A 22828-nucleotide genomic window follows, 5' to 3' on the forward strand; every position below is an offset into this window, starting at 1 on the left:
GAATAGGAGTAGACCACGTGGAACCCCAAACGCAGAGGGGAAATAGGCACATAGGAGTCAGAGACCACACAAAAAGTACCTGGAGGAACCTGGGCTACATAAGGCCACGGAAGTGTTAAAAAAAAAAAAATTGCCATAAATTGTGCATGCTAGGGTTGAAGAACTGAGTAAATATAGATAATGAGAACCAGGTTTCTCACTGTTGGGAAAAGGAAGTCACCAAAGAGGAAAGGAGGAATGAAGCTTTTGCATGGCACTGGAGTCAGGGGGTTCAGTACAAAGCCACAGTTTCGAATATCAGTACAGATAGATAAAGTTAATCATAGATACGTGTGTACATGTGGGTAACAGACACACACATATTTCCCATTTCCCAGTTCTGATCATGAGAGGGCCTCAAAGCAGCATCACCCCACGAGCACACTCAGCACACAGATCCCAATGACTAAATACCATGTGCCCATAAGCGGAACCAGAACTCCTTGGGGAAGTGGTAGATTCTAGAGAACATACAAGATGAGCGTGGAGTGTCTTGTTGCAACAGAAAGCAAGCAAGCGCTCGAATAAGGAGAGGAGCGCGTCAAAAGGGCAGAGGAGCCAACTTGGAAGAGCTCCCGATGGCTAAAGCTGGAATAATTGGGGCAAGAAAATAAATAATGATAATAGTGAATCATAACCCACATAGTAAGTATTCCTGAGTCAACACAGATATAGATAACTGAAAAAATAAGTAAAACAGGGAAGAAAGCACAGTTTTTTCCCCTACGGAAGAATTCTGATTAATAAATGGAGAAGGAATGACAGAATAGGAAAACACCATTAGAACACCACAGTAATAACAGCTGCAGGCAAGACCCACCAAAGGATGCTAACATGAATGAACGAAAGTTTGAGAATCTAGGTATTTGTATGACCTCAGAGCATCTCCCAAGATATTTGTTAATTACAAAGAGAAAATAGCAACTTTGCAGTGGGGGAAGGAAGCACAACCCACCTTACCCAAATGATCAAAATTAGCATCACCCATCACGCTGACAACAAGTACTCCTGATACGATACACTGAGAAAGACACATCATTCCTACAGTGGTCTTCCTTAAAATGCATAACCTCGGTCTACACAGGAAAACATCACACGCAAATGGAGGGATATTGAACAAAATAACTGACAAGTATTTTTAAAAAAGTGTCAAGATCATGAAAGAGACCCCGAAACTGTCACACACTGGAGGAGCCTAAGGAGATGTGACAAGGAAAGGCAGTGTGGGATCCTGGTATAGAGAAAGGAACTAGTGCAAAAACTGGTAAAAGCCGAATACAGTTTTCCCTTTGCTTGGCAGTAGTGTACCAACGTCAGTTTCTCCTAGCTTTGGTACTTGTACTATGGTTATGCAACATGATAATGTTAGAGGAAACTGGGTGAAGCGTTAGGGAATTTCTGTGCTATTTTGTCAACTTCTCCGTAAGTCTAAAATTATCTCAAAGTAAAGGAGTTTCTGTGTGTGTGTGTGTGTGTGTGTGTGTGTGTGTGTGTATAAGTACGTTCCATGCCCAATATGGGGCTTGAACTCACGACCCCTAGATCAAGAGTCACATGCTCTACAGATTGAGCCAGCCAGAGGCTCCTAAAGGAGCTTTATGGGTTTTTTTTTAAGCTATAATACTGTCATTCACGGAGAGCTAACAGACACTGTGGCAACCATGAAACAAGAGCTAGGTGATATTTTTTAAAAGGACCAAAAAGAGATCCTGGAAATAAAAAACATGGTAACAAAATGTATAACTCGATAGAAAGGTGGGCACCTGGGTGGCTCAGTTGGTTAAGCCTCTGCCTTGGTTAAGCCGGTGGGGTTCACTGCTCACTGGGGAGTCTGCTTCTCCCCCTCACTCTCCTTTTGTGTTTTCTCTCTCTCTCTCAAATAAATAAATAAGACCTTGAAAAAAAAAAACTTGATAGAAAGGTTGGAAGATAAAATTAAGAAATTTGCTGATTACAAAAACCACAGAGATGGAAAATCAGAGAAAAGGAGAAAAAAAGAAAAAGGTCTGAATTAAAGGTTTTAGAAAGCAGAGAAAATATTAAGGAGGAAACAAAGAAATCTTTCAAGAAAACTTTCCAGAACTGAAGGACACAAGCTTCCAGCTTAAAATGTCTACTGAGTGGTGAGCAGTGAAAATAAATCCTACTAAGGTATAGCAATCTGGAACTTCTAAACACTGGGCACAGGGAGGACGTTTCTAGAGATAAAACTCAGGTCATGTACAATGGATTGGGAATCCACATGAACTCTGGGTCTCTCCACAGCAACTCAGAGAAGCTGGAAGAAATGGGGCACTTTCTTGGGAATGCTGAGGCAAATGGTTTCCACGCTGGACTTGCACACCCAACTTCAACCTCCACCAAACATAGGGGAGAGGGCAAGCTTTCTGAGATGTGGAAGTCTCAGAAGTCTGGCTCCCATATACCGTCCCTCAAGAAGCCAACTGAAAATCCTCTCTACCCAAATGAGGGAGCACATCAGAAACCAAGGCAGTGGAGCCCAGGGCATCCAGGACTAAGGGACTCCAACCCAGATGACAGGTGAGGGAGATCCCAGGCACAGTCCAAGCCGCAGGCTGGGAGAGCGGGCGGTGTTCACAGGAGCAAATCGGGAGGCTCCTGGTGAGACTTCCCTAGGCGATTTATGGGACGGAACCCCAGGTGCACCTGTACGCATGACAGGAGGTCAGAGAGAAGGGCAGGGAATTTGGGGCAGCATTAGCAAAGGTTCACCGACAATGAAGCAGACGCCAGACGGTTATTAACCTGCAGGAAAAAAAATGTAAAAATTGTACCCCAAAGTATGTACTCTGAGTTACAGTTCTGAAGAGCATTTGCCCCAGGGAAGACAATATCAACCCAGAGTCCTGACCCACCCGCAGGACCCTGTGAGGGGGCTGGGAGAGTGAGGGGTGGGGCTGTGCTAAGAGGGGGAGTGCTAAGAGCTAAGTGCTCCTCTCCCCCAGAGCATGTCCATGGATAATGCCTAAAATGGAACAATCATGAAGTAGTGACATAAGTATGTCATTTAGAGATACGGAGCTCTGAGATTAGAAAGTGACAGCCTCTGGGGAGTTGGAAATGGAGAGGAGGGGCTGCTGCGCCACTAACAGCATGCCTGGTGAAACTATGGCATTACACCGTGTGCGTACAAGATGCCAATTTTATTATTTTTTAAATTTTATTTAAAGATTTTATATATTTATTTGACAGAGAGAGGCACGGTGAGAGAGGGAACACAAGCAGGGGGAGTGGGAGAGGGAGAAGCAGGTTTCCTGCTGAGCAGGGAGCCGGATGCGGGGCTCGATCCCAGGACCCTGGGATCATGGCCTGAACCGAAGGCAGACGCTTAACCACTGAGCCACCCAGGTGCCCCAAGACGCCAATTTTAAAACTGTGACTTTAAAAATCTACCTAGAGGGGCGCCTGGGTGGCTCAGTGCGTTAGGCGTCTTTCTTTGACTCAGGTTATGATCCCACGGTCCTAGGATCGAGTCCAACATCAGGCTCCCTGCTCAGCAGGGAGTCAGCTTCTCCGTCTCTCCGTGATCTCTCTCTCTCAAATAAAATCTTTAAAAACAATTCATCTAGAAAGGTAAGAAAAAGAAAAAAAATATTAAGAAAGGGAGGAAGGAAGGGGATGTGGGAGAAGGAAGAAAGGAGAAAAGATAATGTAGGCAGAGGAGTTGGTGACAGGGGACTGACTGCTTGGACTCCAGCCTCTGGCCTGGAGCTGGGGGCCCCCAAAGGGCGAAGATGGTATGATGCTCTGTTGACATCACCACCACTTCTGTTTACTCTTCCGTCAAATGAAGACAGTTCGAAGTTTCAGTTCCCGGATCAGCTGAGGACACAGACCTGGCTCCTTAGGCCAAAACACCCATTTAGTATTGGTGACCCCGGTCTGGTTAACCCTCACCCCCACTTCCACATTTCTCCAAAGTTGGGGGTAATCAGAAAGCAAGGTGCGGGCCAGCAGCCCGCAGTGGGGGACAAAGCCGGGTGGGGAGGAAGTTTCCCGTCTTCCACAACATCTGTGCAGCGCTGTACACTCACTACCTTTGCCCTAACCTCTGTTTAAACCGGCCCCAGGGTGAGTCACCCAGACTCACAGGCAGCCACACTTGGGGAGGGCTGGGGAGGAAAGGGACAGCCTGAGAAGTGGGGCTGGGTGAGCTACACACGTCTGTGCAAATTCTCATCCCCTCCCCGGAATCCCCAACTCATCATGTAATTTCCCGGCAAATGCGAAAACCTGCAATTTCTCAACCCACTGGCCTCCTTGCACAGGACAAATGTCCACCCCAGGAGGACCCCCAGTCCGAGGGAGGGCAGGGATGAGACCACCACGGAGGAGCTGCATACAAAGTACAAGCTTAGATGAGAGTTGGACTCAGCTGGAGGCAATCTAGAGCCCTCAGAGAACAGAGAACAGGGAATGAGACATTGGACCCAGACCTCCCGGTCTGTGACTCCAAAGGGAAGACTGATAGCCCGGCGAGAACCATGGGAGAGCCCCCTCCATCACCCAGGCCTTGTTCCACCCAGGAACCTTCATGCCCCTTAAGTGCCTCATCATGCCTCACTGCCAAAGGAGCCTCCAGGGCCCCAGGGCGCAGGCAGTGGGTCACCCAGCCCCAGGGATGGACTCGACCTTTTCCGGTTCTGCCAAGGGTTTCTCAGGAGGCTCTGTGGTCCTAGGTGCTGCTGGTGAGACTTGGCAGGTGGCAGAAGCATGCCTCCTTGGGCAGCAAAGGGGCATGTGCCCTATCCTGGGAGCCACTTTGAGGTGAGAGGGAAAGGCCAAGTCTGATGGTCCTGTCCAGTGAAAGATTTCCCCAGCTTCCTGGGAGCCCCAGTCTGCTGGGTGGTGCCGCCAGCACCCTCACAAAGCTGTGGTCATAGAGGGAGACAGTGTGCAAGCCCGGGAGGTCCCAGTCTGAGCTGGGGGGCTGTCAGACCCTCCTTGATGTGGAGCAGTGAGTTTTCAGGACCAGTCTCCTGCCTCCCCGCTTCGCCCCCCACCCCACCAGAAGGCTCCAGACCTCTGTTCCCCCTGAGCAGCTCCTCCACCACTTAGCAACAGAGACAATTTACATAATGCATCGAGTGTGAGAGCAATAATGGCTGGGGAAGCAGGGTGCCCGTTAGTAGCTCCTTGGGAGAGAAAATACCTGTTCCCATACCACCACCTCCCCCATCACAGACGGGCTGTGACACTGCTGAGAAGCAGGTGCCTCTAAGTGCTCGGAGCTGCCAAGAGGGGCCCTGGAAGGGCTGCACCAGCCCTGGAACTGGAGCAACCTTGGGACAGAGATGCATGCAGAAGGAAATTTCCAAAGCACCCGAGTTTTGAACATAAATCCACCCAGCCGTGCTCTGGAGCCTGGACCCCTGCTGGGCCCAGGCCCTGCCTGCACCGGGAGCCTTCCCGGAGGAGGAGGCACTCCAGCAGGCAGGGAAGCTGTAGCCCGAGGCCAGGGAGCTAGGCTGCAGCTGCCCAGGAGGCGGTCACGTTCAAACACAAAGGCAGCGGTGGAAGGGAGAGAATACATAAAAATTACCGCCATGGTAATTGCTTTTTATATAAATGTTCTTTTTTAAAAGTTTTCCCCAGTGTGAAAGTCCCTCTTTAAAAAGAATAAATTCACTGCACACCAATTTATTCTGTGACTGTAGATGGAGCATAATGAAGGCTCCTCCATCAACACCTGATCAAGAGGCAAGTGGCTGCCACTTGACCCAGCTTCCGGGTCTCCCTGCGTGCAAAGACAGCGCAGGCAGCAGAGGGGCCCCGGGGTCTGTGGGGCAGCGGGGGAGCGGGGAGCTGGCATCCAGGAGACTCTGGGGCTCAGAGCCAAGCCCCACAAACCCCATTAGCGCCTTGGATGCTGCACTTGAATGGAGGATTTAGAACAGAGGCGGCTGCAGAAGCCGGGGTGCATGGGAGGATGGCAGAGGGGAGGTGTTGAGCAGGCCGGGAGGGCTGGCGGGTGGGGGTTGGAATCAGGCCCAGCTGGTGACAAAGCCCCTGGTGGTTTTAAGCAGGTAGAAGTCTGTCAGGGGCTACAGAAAGCTTTAGCTCTCGTCTGAGCCCACAGGCACCCAAACTGTTCGGCTGCCTCCAGAATGTAACACTTCAGCCCCGGGCGGGAAGAGCTATGCTCCCTCACCAGGATGCCCAAGACCTGGAAGGGAGGCTCTTGCCCACACCCCTTCACCGCCACAGCGCTCTCATCTGTGAAATGGGAACAATGTCTCTAGGGCCTCACCCTCCCAGCCTTTCTGTGTACTGTACTGGGGATAAGGACAGCCTGCACCAGGCCTGTGCTCTCCAAAGAATGGCCACCTGATTGAGCAGCCATCCCGGGATGCAGACACACTGGGGTGTCAGGACACCGAGCCACAGCCCACTGGCAACTTGTGCCCCTGCGGGGCTGCCACGCATGGTGGCAGGCGGAGTCACTGGGGACATGTTTACGGTGCACAGGAACGTGGCGGGTGTGAAGGCGAGCTTCTTCCTCACCCACAACTGAGATTTCTCAGTTTCACTAATTAACCAGTTAAGTAGTTCTCGCCTGCTCGGGTGACACAGAACTCCCGGCATCTGCCTCCTCACCATCCCACCCTGCTCTGTAAGTGTGCCCGCTCGCACCTCCACACAGGGCTCAGCCACATACACACGCGTGTGTGGACACACTTGCCTGGTCACACCCCTCACAAAGCATGCACGCAGATTGGCAGGGGCTCTCCCAGGTGCACACAGAGCCCCATTCCCCGTCGCGCTCCTGTCCTCTCTCCCCTACATGTGCTCTCCCGGGCTCTACTTCCACGAGCCTCCGCAGGTCAGAGAGGCATCTCCCGGTGAGTCAAGGGACCAAGAATCCCAGTAGGGGAGTAGGGGCTGCTTGCCTTCTAGGTCTGACTGCCGTGTTCAGGTGGACCCTGGGGAGGCCTGGGCAGGGCCCTGCCTTCTGGTCACAATCTTCCTACCCCATAGAATGCCCACAAAAGGCTCCTGGCAGCTCCTGCCTTCCGTGCATACTCAAAGGATGCAAAAGCTGAAGGGAGTGGGGTGCACTGGACACTGTGGGCCTCCGCGCTGACCTGGTGGGCTTCCTGGGGGAGGGAGCTGTGGGCTGGGTTTAAAACGGGGTGAGGCCTGGAGGTGAGTGAGGAGAATGGCAAGTGGACTAGGAAGAGAAGCTGGGGTGTCTAGCGGGGATGGGGAGGGCACAGGGATGGCTGGGAGGCCCAAAGGTTCCCGGTTCTCCCTGTGCAGGCCACATATCTTGGCCAGTCCTTCAAGTCACTCTGGGAACAGCCCAGTCTCCCCCACCCCAGCCTGACATCTGGGTGCCAACACATCTTGCAGCGGGTTCTTCTCCTGGGCCCTTCGTCAAGGCCCTGTACCCTCCATCCCTCACAAAGAGTAATTGGAGACCCTCTATGTAGGGCCAAGCCTAGCAGATCTCATGCAAACCTACCTCTCGAGGGCTTCTGGCACTGAAGGTCTACCTTGATGCACTGGCTCTGTTTCCCCACGGGGGGCCGGGTACTTCCCATGGTCCTGTGGGGCAATCAGAGCCCTGGTTTCCCCCTTCTTGGTCCTCAGATGCCTGCCACTTTGCTTATCTGTCCACTGAGCAGTCACTAGCTAAGCACCTACTCCTGGCCAGCCTCGGGGTACAGGCAAGTATGTATATATGCCCTCACCCCCGTGTGTGTGCAGCCTGCTTCTCCACCCGGACTGTACAACCTCTTCAAGGGGGCCCAGCTCCAAACCCCACACCCTTAGGCCAGGACGCTCAAGCCTTGGGGCTTCTTGATTGATGAGAACCCAAGGATGAACAAGGAGTGGGCTGAGGAGTCTGTCCAGGATCCCCCAGCCTCAGCCCACACACTCGTAAGGAGCCAGCCAGCTGCCCTGCAGAGATACCAGGTCCCAGGGCTGGGAGAAAAGTACAGGAAAGATGGGAGGTTTGGGCTTCTGTAACATTCTCCAAACTCTCCATCTCTGCTCTTGAGGACAGGAGAGCCATGCTCAGAGAAGGTGGAGGGAGGCCGGGCTGAGCCTCCGTCTCCTGCCTGGTCATGGTCAATGCTGCTCCTGCTGCCCCTGGGGCCGACTGTGGTTTGTCAGAACCAATTACTTCTCTGCCTCTGCCAACTGCTTGGGGCTCCACAAATCTCAGGCAAGTGTCCCCATGGCTGCCACCGACCCAGCAATGGATGGGGGTGGAGGAGCAGGGAGGAATGCAGCTCGAGTCAGCCGTACCCGGGGGCCCAGCATGGAAACCCCTTCTGCCCTCTACCCCCATCCCGTCCGCCACCCTTGATCATGCACACCAGCCCCTGGCTCAGGACATGTAGCCGTAGTGCCCTCCAGGGATGGATGCAGAGGCCAGCAGGGAGGGGAGAGGACCCTGTTCTGTTCTCAGTAATCTGCAATACTGGGTTCCCATCGGAGCTGACCCCCAGCTGTCCTGCTAACAGGCCAGCCTCTCTGGGGACCCCAGAGAGTTCATCAGAACAGTCTTGCTGTGTGAGGGGGAAGAGGGGGTGTCTTGCGTTAGTAAAATCTGATAAACAAATTAGACTCCCAATATGGAAGGATTGAGAGCCATCCACTTCGGGGAAGGAGTGTACAGCAAAGGTTCTCAACCCAAACTTCCAGAGAGGCACTCTCTGACCATGCCTCTGAAATGGTCTCTTCTTTAAACTGAGGGACCCCACACTTGGCTGGCTCAATTAGAGCAGCCTGGGGTCATGGATTCGAGACTCATGTGGGGTGTAGAGATTACTTACACAAATAAACTTAAAAAACAAAAATTAAAAAATAAATAAATAAATAAACGGTGGGACCCCAGACACGAACTTTCCAGAGATCCCTGGAGTTGCCAACCTCAGGAACCCGTGATCCTCAGCCTTGGCCTCAGCCACACCATTTTCTGACCCACCAACCTATCCTCAGTGCCCACACCTGGGGCCGGCCCACAGATCAGTGGTTTCCTACCACTTCTGCTGCACTGCCAGCCAAGGCCCATGCCCAATCCACCAGGCCTGGAGACAAACTGCCAGCTGGTTGACTGATTTGAGAGACAGATTCACAGGCCTCTTCTGGAGTATCGGGTACCTTTCCTTCCCCGCTGCCTGCCTCCTCCCCAGGGGCATCTCTGCAGCTGGCTCCCCAGGTTCCTGGTTCCAGGAGTCACCCACCCTTCTGTGGCCCATGGCCCTGTTTCTTCAAGCCCTGCCTCTCCCTCTAAGGTTCCCAAAAGATGCCATGGTCAGCCAGTGCTAGAGACAGAATTATCTGTGTTGCCTCCAAATTCATATTTTGAAGCCTAATCCCAGGATTTGGAGTTGGTATTTGGAGGTGGGCTCTGTGGGATGTGATTAAGTCATGAGGGCAGAGCCCCTTGTGAAGGGGATTGGGGTCCTGATTAAGGACCCTGGAGAGATCCTTCCCCTTTCTAACATGTGAGGAAAGCAAGAAACAGCTGTCTATGAACCACGAAGTGGGCCTTCGCCAGACACTAAATCTGGTGACACCTTGATGTTGGACTTCCCAGCTTCCAGAAACATTAGAAAGAAACTGTGTTGATTATAAGCCACCTGGTCTATGGTATTCTGTTCTAGCAGCTGGAACGGACTCAGACAGCAGGGACGAGAAAACTAATCTCCAGATTCCAGGGCTGAGCCAAGCAAAGGGGACAACACAGGCATCTGAGTTTCCTCAAACTGTGACCAATTCCTGGAAGGGCAAGCAGCTGATAGTGGGGAGGGGAGCACAAAGGCACCCCCACATTTATAGGGCTCTGTCCACAGCCTTTCCTTGCCCCAGGTCCTTTGAGATCCTCTCATGTCCCATGAGGATAGAAGTGCTCGGATCCCCATGTCACGAGTGGGGGAAGCAAGACTCAGAGCTCCAGGACCCCACGGTCCAGGTCCCTCAGTGTGGGAAGGCCCAGTCCTGCCCACTCCATTCTTATCACCCACCGTGGAGTTGCTGCCTGTGGCACAGGTTCCAGGTTCAAGTTCCAGTTCTGCCACTTATCAGCTGTGGGACCTCTGGTAGGTCTCACCTTTGGAATGTACAACTCTTTCCTCCTGCTCTGAGCTGGTCCCTATCTGAAACGGACCTCAGCCGTGGCCCTGTGGTGGTCCCTCTCCAGTGCCTATACTACCAGCCATGGGCCTGCTGATCCCACCCAGAGAGGCCTCGCCCACAGACCTGTGGCCTCCACACCTACAACCTCCACAGGCGGCTGGGTAGCAGCTACTCACTGAGGCTGTGCCAGAATTCCAGAAGCCTCCTTGCAGGGCTCCCTGCTCCAGCCTCCCGCTGCAAGACTCCAGAGCAAGGGGCTCCTGTACTGGCTAGGGAGGCAACCACCCACTCATGCTTGTCTGGGCAGTTTCCTGTCACTGCGCCCTTGCCCTGCTGTGAGGCTGTTCTGACCTAACACCCTCCCTCTCTGGGGAGTAGGAAGAGTAGAGGCCTGGGAGGGGACAGGGGCTGAGGAGGGCACAGGTCTTGGCCCGGTGCTCAGGACCCAGAGACTCCATGAGCGGGTGCCCCCGGAAGACATGGCCAACATAAGCCAGGGTCCCCGGACAATGTGTCTCGGGGCGGCCCTCCCTCCACACCATCCTTCTCTGGTGGGAGGGTGCGTGGAAGGGGTGTTGGAGACCCAAGCCAGTCAGCTGGCCCGCAGGCAGGAGCTCCTGCCACTGATGAAATGGCTTTTGAAAAGCTTCAAAAATGGAATTTTCTCCTGCAGGCGACAACAGAGTGTGTGTGGGGGGGTGAGCAGGACACACAGTCTCCCTGCACAGTGCTCAGGAGAGAGCACTCCCTGACTTCAAGTGGGGGAGGGGCAGAAGAGCCCCCCACCCACTCCAGGAGGGCCTGGGAAGGAAAGAGGTTGGGGAGCAGGCTGGGCTGGGGGCACAGAGAGGGGGTCCAGGCGGGCGAGCTTCGGCCAGGCTTCCATGCACCTGCTTCTGTGTATGTAATTACGTTCAAGTGGCGGCCTCACCACGTTTCAGACGCCCTCCCAGGAGCCCCTCCTCGGCCCCATGCATCCCCGCTGGGTGCCGAGCAAGAGGACCATATGGAGGGAATAATAAGACAATTAACTTTCCATTAAAGAATAATATATGTGGGTTTTTAGGGAGGCGAGCGGCAGCAATCCCTACCCAGCGGCATATATCACACCCGCACCCCCCACCACCTCCACCCCGACGCACCCCACATCCTGATCATCTTCACTGGGAGAAAAGAGGGCACTGCTGGGTCTCACTGGGGGGTGGCTGGAAGAAGGGTGGGGGCTTTGGGAAAAGCAGAGCCCCTACGGCTAAGGTTCTGAGGCTTCCAGGAACTTCCGGGGAGGGGCTTTGATGGGCCTGGCTGGGGCTCCCTCAGCACCCCTCACCTGGCTATGAGCTTGTCAGCTGGGACAGCTGTGCTGGTCTCCAAGGGTGGGCAGGGTGGAGGGGGTCTGCCTGGCCAAGGAGCTGCCAGCCTGCCTCTCGGGGCACACGTGAACCATAGAGCTCTGAGAAAAGGACCAACTGCGGGTTCTGGGGGTCATCACTGTTTGAATTCCCCTTTCCTGGCCCTCCAGGGGCTGTAGGGTTTCCAGGGACCTTCCCCTACTCTGGCTTCCTTCCTTCTCTTCTGCCCCAGCCCCTCTAGGGTTCTGAGCTTCCCGGGCACTCTTGGCACCACTAACCCCACCTGAATATCCAGATTCCCAGAGAGGACCCTCCCCAGATGGGGGCCAAGTGCAGCCTTGGCTACCACCCCTAAGCCAGTGTGTGGTATGCATGAGTTTTGGGAATTAGTGGTACCAACCAGCAGGGAGGGTTGGAGGGATAGTGGGAGGCCTGACTCAAAGGCACGTGTGAAAGGGCCCTGTCCCTGCTTCCCTGTCCTTGCATCCCTGCACCTTAGGAAAGGGGCCTTTGATGTGACCAGACTTTGATCCTTGCCAGGAGCCAGCTCCAGATGTGGCACTCCACAAATATTAATTACACATTCCCAGGGAGCACCAAGCAGGCGGGGTACAGGGATGGCCAGAGGCAGACAAGATGGGCTGGGACTGAGGCACCATCACCGGTTCAGAAATGCCATTCCTGGCTATCCAGAGCAGTGAGGACGCCATCATGGACGCCATCGGTCTGAATCACCATGCCTGTCCAGAGAAGCACAGTAGTGCAGTGGGTGGGGGGAGGGGGAGGAGATTTGGGCATAGGGATCTCTGAGTCCTAGGGTCCTATTCTCTGTGGACACAGCTCAGCCGCTGAGGGGAGGGGCTGCCTCAGGGTAGTTCTTCCAGGCAGGTCCCAGACTTGCACCTCTGGCTTTGGTACTCCTCCCCAACCCCACTACTGCGTAACACTGGCCTGTTGGGGCTCCAGGATGGGACTGGCTCATGCAGACAGTGGCTCAGGACCTTGGTTTTCCCATTTGTATGTTAAGACCACAGGAGTAACCAGCAGCCGGCAGCTGGGCTAAGGCTGTCACAGAACTGAGGCAGCCAGGGATGCTGACAGGGCTCTAAGCCGTTTCTGCCCCAATCAGAAGGTGAGGGAGGAGAGTTTAATGTGGACTGAGAAAGGCTCCCATAGGCCCAGGTTTGGCTTGACCCTTTCCAGAGAGTGGCTTGTGGCCCCAGATCTCTGTTCCCAGCCCAGCTTTGGCCAGGAAGCCTTCCTTCACCCCAGAGAGAGGATCTTCTTACTCTCTTCTTTAGAGACCCTCCAAGGAAGGCGTCTCACCCAGGTCAGGAACCTGTCTCAGGATGGTGCCACTGATAAGCCACGGGTTCTTCCTCATGTCCGACTCTAATCCCTCCCGCTTTGCTTTCCCGCAGTCCCGAGTTGTTCCCCTTCTACACTGGACACCCAGTCAGGCGTGAGTAGGTTCCTGGCTGTCCCCATCAGAGTGACCTGGGTTTCAGAGCGGGGAGACCGGCCATTGCCACATCCTCCCCCATGCACCCCCAGGCACCCGATGAATTATTCATCCTGATCAGTCTCATTATGCAAATGAGCTCAGAGCCCAAGCATATGCTCGCTGCTCTTCCCCCGCCCCACTCAGGATGGGGACAATATGGTGCTGATGGGGGAGGGCAGACAAGGAGCTTGGGAGACCTTGATCAGCTTCCACGGGTTCTGGAGAGGGCAGGCCACAGTAGAGTCCACACTTTTGTGCCCTGTCTCACCAGGAGTAGGCCAGGGCTTGGGGGGAGGTGGGGCTGTGGCACCCAGGGGTGGGGGGGGCATGACTCAGGCATGTCTGTCTAAGCATGGGGGTGGGGATGGCCCTTGAGCACCAGGCCAAAGTGGGAGCACCCGCTATATGCTGGCCCTGGGCTCAAATAGGGAAACGTGATGGGGTCTTCACAGACCGTCCCCACACCCCACCTTGGTGTGCTTTGCAGATTGCACCCATACCCCACTAACCTGTAAGTGGGCCCCGGTCTACACGCAGCCATGCCCCCGTGGCGTTGTACTTGGGAGGAGCAAAGAGCCAAGGCAAGGAAAATGCTCCGAAATGCCACTGTCTGCAGTTTCTGGACTCCTGCAGCTGCCAGCTCTTGTGGCGCCCAGCTTCTGGGAGTGGGACGGCCTCCAGGACTGGGAGAGGGGCAGAGGGCAGTCACGAAGGGGAAGAAGGCCAAGGGGGCCCTGATCAGGACACCCCAACTTCAGGGTGTTTGGGAGTAGCACAGAGTCAGCTCAGGGAGGCCTGGAGAGGACCCTGGGGGTTGAGGCTGTCAGCTCAGCAAAGCTGAGGCCAGGATCCCCAGGAGCACCCACAGTTGGGTCGGGGCTCTGCTGCAAGCATTTCCCCGACCCATCAGAGCTGGGCAGGTGCTGGCCCCACAGGCCCTCCCATACATGTGTGAAGGAGAACCATGGTGACTCTACCAGGTCTGGGGCGGCGTGTAGGGGGCGGGGAGGTTGGGTCCCTCCTGCTCCCAGGGGATCGTCTTTTGCCTCTAGGATTCTTCACCTGCTTTCTTGCCACCCACTTCACCAGAGTGCCCAGCGCCAAGAAGCCGTCACAGAGCTGTCAGCAGGAAGTAAGAGGCTGAGGAAGCAGGTGAGAAGAAACTGGAGCAGGACAGAGAGCCGCTGGAGAGCTGGCAGCCATCGCCAGGTGGAGAGGTGCCAGGAGGAGTCAGCCAGGAACGCTGGATCAGCACTTTTCCGCCTGAGGCCAGGCTGGCCACCGCCGTGCCAAGCACAGCCCCTGCTCCAGCCCAGCTCCCCACGTCCTCAGGCTTGACCTGCCCACCCTTCCAAGAGGTGCAGCCAGGGGAGAAGCAGTGCCCGGAACAGGAGCCGGGAACCCTGGTCCAAGCAGCCAGCCTCGTGACCCGGTGGTGGGTGGCTGGGTGTGTGTGGGGGATGGTGTGCTCACTGATGAAATCGTCTGCAATCACTCACCTCCCATCAGAAAGGAAGGAGCCAACAGGTCCTCAGAGTGAAAACGATCGGTGAGGGAAAGTCAAACTTCTAAAAAAGGGGGTGTACCTGTGGCAGCCCACCCACTGTTCTTCTCGCCACGTCATCCTCCAGCCAGACCTTCCAGCCACACCACAGACCAAGAGCGAGGATTAGAGAGGATCAGGGACTCGCCCAGGAGCACACCAGTGGGGCTGCCGAGCTGGGCTTCCATCGCTGGTTCTCACCAGCCAGGGAGCTCAACGGTTCAGACAGAACCAAATCTCATGCATGAAATGTGGGCATTATCTTCTCATTGGCAAACGTCCGAGGTCTGATTTGCCTGTGATTATAAAACAAACAGTGTCCTCAAGCGGAGATGTCAAGGCACGGGGAAGATTCTCGACAGGAGGTGCAAAGTTAACAACTGATGTGGGGTACACCTCACGTTCCAATACGAAAGCTGGAAAGGCACACGATGCACATTCCAGGGTACTATCATTTCTCCATTAACCTGCCCGGCTGCACTTGGCAGCGCCCACTTAGAACCTAGTCAGTGCCGGGTGCAATTCCTGAGCATAAACTGACTTGTGTTCCGGAACAGCTTTTCCTACAGAGCCTTCTCTGGAAAGCTCTGCTGGCCTCCAAGTACGGCTGAGTCATCAAGAGTTCGTGGGAAGAGTGGGATGGGGGTTAGTGCAATTCAAGCCCAGCAGTTAGGGCAGGGAGGTTCAGAGAGACTGGGCCGCGAGGGGGAGGATACCCAGCAAGCTGGGGGCTGAGACTTCCAGACCCGGACTCCCTCTCCCTGTCACGCCACCACCTTGTTATCCAGCCCTGATCAGCCCCATCTGTGCCTGGGGACAGTCCTATCCACAGCCAGTGGCAACACACTCACCGCCAGCCCCATTTCCTGGATAGCTACCCTAAGCTAAGCAGGTGGAAAGTACCAAGGTTAAAACCCCACAGAAGCTTCCCCATAGAGGTTACACCTGCTGATCCCAATCCTGACCAAGAGGCATGTCACAGTGTCCAGACCTGGCCTCACGGCTGAGCCACCTACAGAAACTCTTGTTCACCCTGCCAGTCCTGGGACAACCATCCGCAGGAGAACCGTTACTCCCTTGCTCAGTTCCAGGGGGCGTGCTGGCCGAAGCCGGCGTCGAGAGCGTCGAGAGCTCCGGTGAGTCCCTGGGAGTCCCACCCAAGAAGGCCAAGAGCTCAGCTCTCAAAGCCTCTGCCTTTCCACATCAAGAGCAACGGCTCAGGAACCTGACAGCGACACATTTTGCAGCCTTCTGGGGGTGACGGATGGCCTGCTCTTCACATCACTATTTCAAACATTAACATAATCTCCGAGGATGAATGTGGCCGTTTGAGCCTAATCAATCACCCCTCCTGCCCTGATCCCTCAACTTGCCAAGCACCGGCTTTCAACCCGTCTCCTGCTACAGCGGCACCCTTAGCGGCCCGCCATGGCTGCCCCCTCATAGTGTGGATGGTCCCTCAGCCTCTGGGTACAGCTGCACCCACAACACCCTCCAGGGCCTGGCCTCCTGCCTCAGGCACTACTGCAACACAGACCTCCCCCACTTAAAACCCTGAAAGCCTGGGGCACCCGAGTGTCTCAGTCGGTTAGACATCTGATGCTTGATTTCAGCTCAGGCCCCCCACCCAGACGCTTGATTTCAGCTCAGCTTCAGAAACACCTGCCCCAATGGGCCCAGCAGTTGCCCCCCACGCCTAACCTCACTCCTTATTTCTGGAGCCCTTCTCCCATTCACACTCAGAAGAGGGCCCCTGAGCAGAAAGCACAGGGCAGTGGACTTACCTCACGGAGTTGCTGGACGCCCCCAAAAATCCGCATCACGCCGTCGATCTCCTGCTCCAGGCGCCGGGCCCAGTGCTGCATCCTGTGTGCAGAGAGGAGATGGGTATCAGGAAGGCCCCCCTTCCGAGTGACCTGGGGCACAACCAGCAGCAGCCACTCCTTCAGAACCTGATTTTCACTGGAGGGGAAACAGAGGCTAGCAACCGGAGTAAGCCTGTGATTCCCTTTGAAGCCCAGACCTGGTGGCCCAGGCTTTCCTCACGCACTGTCGGACGGCCAGGGAGGAGAGGGGATTGTCGTTGAAATGCGCTGAGGGAGTCCAGCAGCTCCAAGAAGCCTGCAGGGAGACTATTTTTCACCGTGAAGAGCCAGCCCTTGATGTTGCTGCTCTGAACATGGGGACTCTGGACATCAGGGAAGAGGGGTACATGAGTGAGCCATGTGGGGGCTGCTGGATGGCAGAGCCTCCTGTCCCCGAGGCTGGGTGAGGCCCGAGGAAGGGGAAGGAGCATGAGTCAGTGCTGTCCCCACCAAGCCCCTGTGTAGCTGGGGGCAGGTTCCTGCCCCTACGGGCCTCATCTGAGAAGCGGACCTGGAAAGATTCGGTGGAGGCGGCCCTCCCCTTCCCAGCAGTCCGACATACAGAAGCTATTGGAAGCTCACTGCTGCCTGCAGGTCCAGCTCAGACCATCCCGCCCCTTTCTGGGGGCCTGGTAAGCCCCAGGAGTCCTTCACCTGAGCCACCAGCCTGAGCAGATCTCCTTCGCACTGCCGTTACTCTGGGCTCGTTCTGACCCACCAGTGTCTCGGTTTCCTCCCCCAGAAAGTGGGGATAATCTGGGGCCATGCTGTAGGGTATGAGGAGGACACATGAGAACAGGTGGTCCAGGGTGCTGCACCGGGATATTTGTGAGTGGACAGGAGGGGCCGGTGGCCTCAGGGCCCGGTATTCCCGGCCCACACCCACGAACAGGAATGGCCTCTGGGGAGAGGCTCGGCCCAAGTTCTAACCTGTGACTTTGCTTTAGGAAGTGCCAGATCCAGTGAGCAAAACCATAACAGTCCTTGCTAAGAACCTGCCAGGGAGATGTTCTTCACACTTTCCAAGGTGTTCTCTGCTGTGACCAGGGGCCACTGCCCTAATGCATCTGAAAATCTGAAAAGGCACCTCAACTTCCTCACCCCAGCACACCGGGAACAAGGCCATTCCAAGGAGGGCTCCCAGGAGAGTTACCACAAAGATTTAAATACACCATGGGGTAAGCACACCCCATAGGGCAAGGTAGGGGGCGGTGATACCAGCCCCCTAGTCTCCAGAGGAATACCCCAGAAACCACAGGATCCAGAAGATTGAATCCAGCCCTAATATGTGCCCTGGGCCAGCTACCTCCCCCACCTTCCCCAGCGCCACTCAGGACCAGGACGCTGCTACCTCCCTGGCTCACAAGAGCTTGAGCCTCTACCCCAGCCCGCTGCCCCACATCCATCCTCAGGCCCATGGCTGGGGGCTGGGCCTGTGCCATTGTGTGTGCCCCGGTCGGTTGGCATGGGAACTTGGAGCAGGAGGCGGGCAGATCACTAATTGCAATTTGCCAAGCTGAATGTCAGGACCATGATGGAAAAAAAAAATCAACATCAAAAGCAATAGGTATTAGCTTCAGCTTGTTGCTGGCTGAGCCACAGCCTGATGTCCACCTCCACTCCCCACCACTCCCCACTTTAGGAGAAAGCTAACCCTAAGCCCAGGAGGGGGCCAGGCTGCAGACCAGGCTACAAAGGGCAATCAGGCCTCTGCTGCTAGCCAGGGGAGGGCAAAGCCCAGCAGAGAACGGAGAGCCTGCTTGGCCCCTGCTCCTATGTGCCGGGTGCTGATGGCTTGGCTGTGGCTGTGGGTAGACAGCGGGGCAGGTGGCTGTTTTGTGCTCCTGAGACAGAGCCCGGGGTGGGGGTTGGGGCTAATGTTGAGGTGGGTTGCTGTGTCCAGCTAGGTACAAAAATGGTTGAGGTCAAGAAGCTGGTCTCTGAAGGGAGCCATTAACTCTGCCCTGGCCCTGACCCTGACCTCAGCCACTCACTTACTGGTCTAGGATGAATGCCAATCATAATTGTCTCTGGGACTAGTATGTACAAGAACACCCATGCTGTCCATGGAGTGGTGCCAGCATGCCACCTGCTCTCTTGCTTCAAGCCTCACGAAGCAGCAAGCATTATCATCCCCATTTTACAGATGAGGAAACTGAGGCACAGGGGCTTTATGTGACTGGCCCAAGGCCAACCACCCAAGAAGCAACAGACTCAGAGCCTGATCCACGAAGGTGCTAGAGTCAGCCAAGTGAGCACATGCACCCCCTCCCAGCTCTGTATCCAGGATCGTCGCTTTGAGAACCTGAAATGGGCCATAGTGGGAATATTTATACCACAGAAATCGGCAAATGCTACAAATCACAGGTCCCCCTCCCCGCCCCGCCCCAAGAGCGAATTGTAAACATTTACTAGCACACCACTGATTCGGCCCCAGGCTGTTGACTCTTTTCTAGTGTATCTCTAGGTCTCTGGTTCTAGGATTTCACAGATAAGTAAATGAAAATTAATTGGAAGAACAGACATGGATGCCAAGTTTTTATTTTGTTCAGACAACACATTATTATTATTATAATCACCATCATTTCATCTAAAAAGGCTATTTCAACACTAAAAGAATTTTAGAAGAGCCAAATCTCAGGATAAATCCAATTCTTTCCAAGACACACACACTCTTTCCTCCCTCCCACTGTCTGTCTCTTTCTCTCTCTCTCTCTCTCTCTTTCTCACACACACACACACACACACACACACATACTCACATGCACATACACACGGCCTCTCCACTTCCACCCCCAGGCCGAGCAGCTCTAGACTCTGCTCTAGGCCGCAAAGACTGGTCTGCCCATGATATAGCAGGACACACGTCCTCCTGGGGGCTGGGGCTGGGGGAAGGTGGCTCCAGCCCTCTGTCTGATGCCCTGGGCCTGATGGACAGACAGACCCCAGGCCTCCGTGGCACTGCATATCAGAACAGTGCCAGGGAAAACAAGTGACTCTGATTATTCACCTAAACCAAACCCAATTAGGAAGGCAATATGTGTGTCCCAGTATTAAAAAGAACATCATAGATAAATCATTTCACTGTCACCGAGACGAGATTCTGCGGATTCCAGGGCTTGGCTGGCATTTCAGTGCTGGCTCCCAGGCGTGACACCATGGGACCAAGGAGGCCGGGATTCAACTATGCACCTCCAGAGCTCCTGTCTGAGGGTTGGAGAAAGCACCCACCAAGCTGAGGCTAACATGGCCAGGCATAGTCACAGTCACACTCCTGGCAGAACGGCATCAGGGCTTTGCAAGTATGGGGGAACGTATCAGGGTCCATGGCCCCACTAGGTCAAAGGCAAGCTGACCAAATCTTGCCTGGGCTCCCATCAGCCCTGGCTCCGCAGTGCCTCGCTGGTCGGACAATGCTGCCCATGGGTCACCCTCCCCACAGGGTAGGTCCACCTGCTGGTTCTCTGCGTCCCTGTGATTTTCCATGCTCTTCACCGAGATGACACTGCTTATCTCCAAGTGTCTCTAAGTGCCAAATTAGTAAGATAGGGAGGAGAGAGAGTGTCTGGGAGGAGGCACGTGCAGTCAGGGGCTGCAGCCCTCAGGATGACTGGTGTGGGCAGGAGAGGCCGAGGACAGAGCCTTGCATCTCTGTGTCCTCCATGTGCATGAACCCAGGGAGGTGCAGGCCCTGGGCCCCCATTCTGCAAATAAGAAAACAGAGGCCCCTGGCAAGGGTGGGTGCAGGGCATATACATAAAAGGAAGCCAGACCTGTCCTTCTGGATCCATCAGTTCCCTGACCCCAACCTTGCAGGATGAGGCAGCTTCTGGGAAGCTTCAGGCACAGGTGCCTCTGTGACCTTGACCTCGACCTTGGGGAGTTGAGGTCTCTTCAAATCTCAGTATTCCTGTCTGTAAATAGGGGGGATGACTGGCTGGAAAGCTTCGATGGCGAAATCCACATGGCAGCCTTGATGCCTAATTACCAGGCACTCCCAGGGGCTACAAGAGCACCCACAGCAGCATCCCGGGCTCAGGAAAGCTCCCTCCAATGACTACATGACCTAGGGAAAGGGGCGTGGAGAGAGGGAGTGTGGAAAGTGTTGCCGGAAAGGCTGAGAGAGGCAGGGAGTGGGCACAGGGCAGAGGGGCACTCATCCTGGGCCTGGCAGACTGAGGGCAGCCCAGCGGGAGGAAGGCCCAAGGATGCCAGGTCTTGCTCTCCAGGGAAGACTTCAAAACCACAGGCAAGGGAGCAAGGTCATCTCCATGTGGGGTGAGGAAATGGGGCTGAGGGCCCCCTTCAGCAGGCAGAACCACCTAGAGCCCAGCCCGAAACTTGGGAGGCCCTGGCCAGCCTACAGGGCGTGCTCTGGGGCCTTGAGCTCTGAGGCCAGCTGCACAGGCTCCCCCAGAGGGGAGGGGCAGGGCAGGAGGAGGGGGGAAGGGTGGGGGAGAAGGAGGAGGGGAAAAAGGGAAAAAGCCCATGTGCAGATGCACAGCACAGATTAAACTGTTGCCAGTTGTTAATTTTATACGCGAAGTTGTTGATCAGAATGTGATTTAATTGTACAGTATAATCCAGGCTTTTGGAATAAATTATGCAGAAAACTCATCTATAATTAAACAAATCAAAAAACCAGAGACAGGTGACACGGCAGGTTTACCCTCTGAGGGCACGGGTGGGTGTGGGCGGCTGGACCCTGTGGAAGGGCGAGGAGGAAAGGAGGCAGGGATTGTTCCAGAGCAGACAGGGGCAGGTCCAGGGGGACCAGGGTCTAGCAGGGGCCTCAGGACTCCTGACCTCTGCCTCTGCAGGCCTCTTTACCACTATGGAGGCATTCTGCCATCAAAGCCCGGCTGCGGGCTGCCTCCACCAGGCTGACTCCTTGGATCAACCTGGTTCCCTGGGGGAACTATGAGCAATCTACAGTCCTCCCACTGGCTCAGCAGAGCAGCCATCACAAGGGGGCAGGTGGCGGGTGGGGGGCCGGGGTGGAATTGCAGGTGAAGCAGGAGGGGTGGACGGCATAAACAGGACGAGGCTGGGGTGGGTGAGGGGTGTGGGGCCACCTGCGGCTCAGGGCATGGGAGCCAAGCCTGGCAGTGGTGGCAGCCCACAGGTCTCCTGCTTCTCTTGTGACAGGCTGGCCAATTATTCTCCCGGCTCTGGGGGAGGTAATGATTTAAAATAAATTGCTATTTAATTATTCTGATTATATTTCAGCTGGCCTGCCACCTCCCACCTTGGTGCCTTCACAGTCTTCTGAAGGGGAAAGAAGAAAAGATAGGGCAGGAGAAGAGTGGTAAGGGACAGACAGATGGAGACACAGAGACCTGGAGAGAGCCCGAGAGGGCTAACCCCAGCCCAGGGGAAGATGACGTGAGTGGGCCTGGAGAGGGTGTTTGTCTTCCAGCAGCCACCCAAAGTACAGACGGCAGCTCTGGCCCCTACTGAAGCAGTACCCAGGCCATGGCTTCCCCTCCCCCTGGACCACAGCCACATTGCAAATAGCAGTAAGCTCAAGGCTGTTGCACCCCAGGATTGTGACATCTCCAGAGCCACCTCCACCAGGGAGTCCTCCCTGACTGCTCGGGTGGATGTCTCTCTCTACCCAGAATGAGTGCCAGGATCCAGTCCTGGCTCTTCTGAGGCCTTGAACCAGGCCTCAGTTTTCCCATCTGGAAAATGGCAATAAAGCTCACCACTTGTCTACCTCTCAGGACCCAAAGAAGAGGCAGTTGAAAACCATGGCCCCATGGAGGGGTTGTCAGCAATGCTGACTGCCCCACACATTCATGTGCTCAGACCCACAGTCCAACCTTCTTCCTCAGACCTGCAGCTCGTTAAGCATGGGATGGCTGTGCCTATGCCTTAGACTGGCCTCCAGGTGCAACCCCTCCCTGAGTGGCCTCAGAGACCCTGACACAGGTCCAACCCTGTGGGAGAGGCCGGGCCTCTTGAGATCAGAGCATCCTTCCCCATCCACTCAGGAGAGAAGATGCTTGGGCCTTGGCGTCTTTCAGGGCTCAAAGCCCAGGGTATCACCCCCGATCCTGATTTGATCACAGCCTGCTGAGGATGGCAGAGGGCAAAATTCTAGCCAAGGTCATTGGCTCCTGAGAGGTCAGCTGGGTTCAGCCACTCCCGGCCAAGGACATGAAAGTGCCTACAGATGTGGAGGGCAGTCAGCACAGGGTGATGGGAAGCGTGCTGGCTCAGCTGATGCGGGTGTAATGAGGCTCCCCGGCTAGCCACATACCCCCTCAATAGGTAAACTGAGGCACAGGACTCAAAGGACTGGCCCATCTTCAACTGATTTGTAATTCAGCTAAAGAAACCCCTATAGTGTAAGCAACATGGTACCTGCCCCCCAATGTCATGCCCCCCGTCCCCCCACACCCCCCTCCCA

The 22828-nt window shown here is 55.1% G+C and overlaps 1 protein-coding gene across 8 annotated transcripts in view; it reads right to left on the bottom strand.

Annotated features, from left to right (window-relative positions):
- The window catches only part of CACNA2D2 (calcium voltage-gated channel auxiliary subunit alpha2delta 2), a 138915-nt gene that overhangs the window by 95944 nt on the left and 20143 nt on the right, over positions 1-22828 (bottom strand). For all 8 annotated transcript variants that reach the window (XM_032868143.1, XM_032868142.1, XM_032868147.1 and 5 more), the window contains exon 2: positions 16333-16414. In XM_032868143.1, the coding sequence (XP_032724034.1) occupies positions 16333-16414 (82 nt within the window). The remainder of the gene's footprint in view (positions 1-16332; positions 16415-22828) is intronic.

The sequence above is a fragment of the Lontra canadensis genome, unplaced genomic scaffold, assembly GCF_010015895.1.
Source record: "Lontra canadensis isolate GAN:19392208 unplaced genomic scaffold, GSC_riverotter_1.0 scaffold35, whole genome shotgun sequence".
NCBI classification, from domain to species: domain Eukaryota; kingdom Metazoa; phylum Chordata; class Mammalia; order Carnivora; family Mustelidae; genus Lontra; species Lontra canadensis.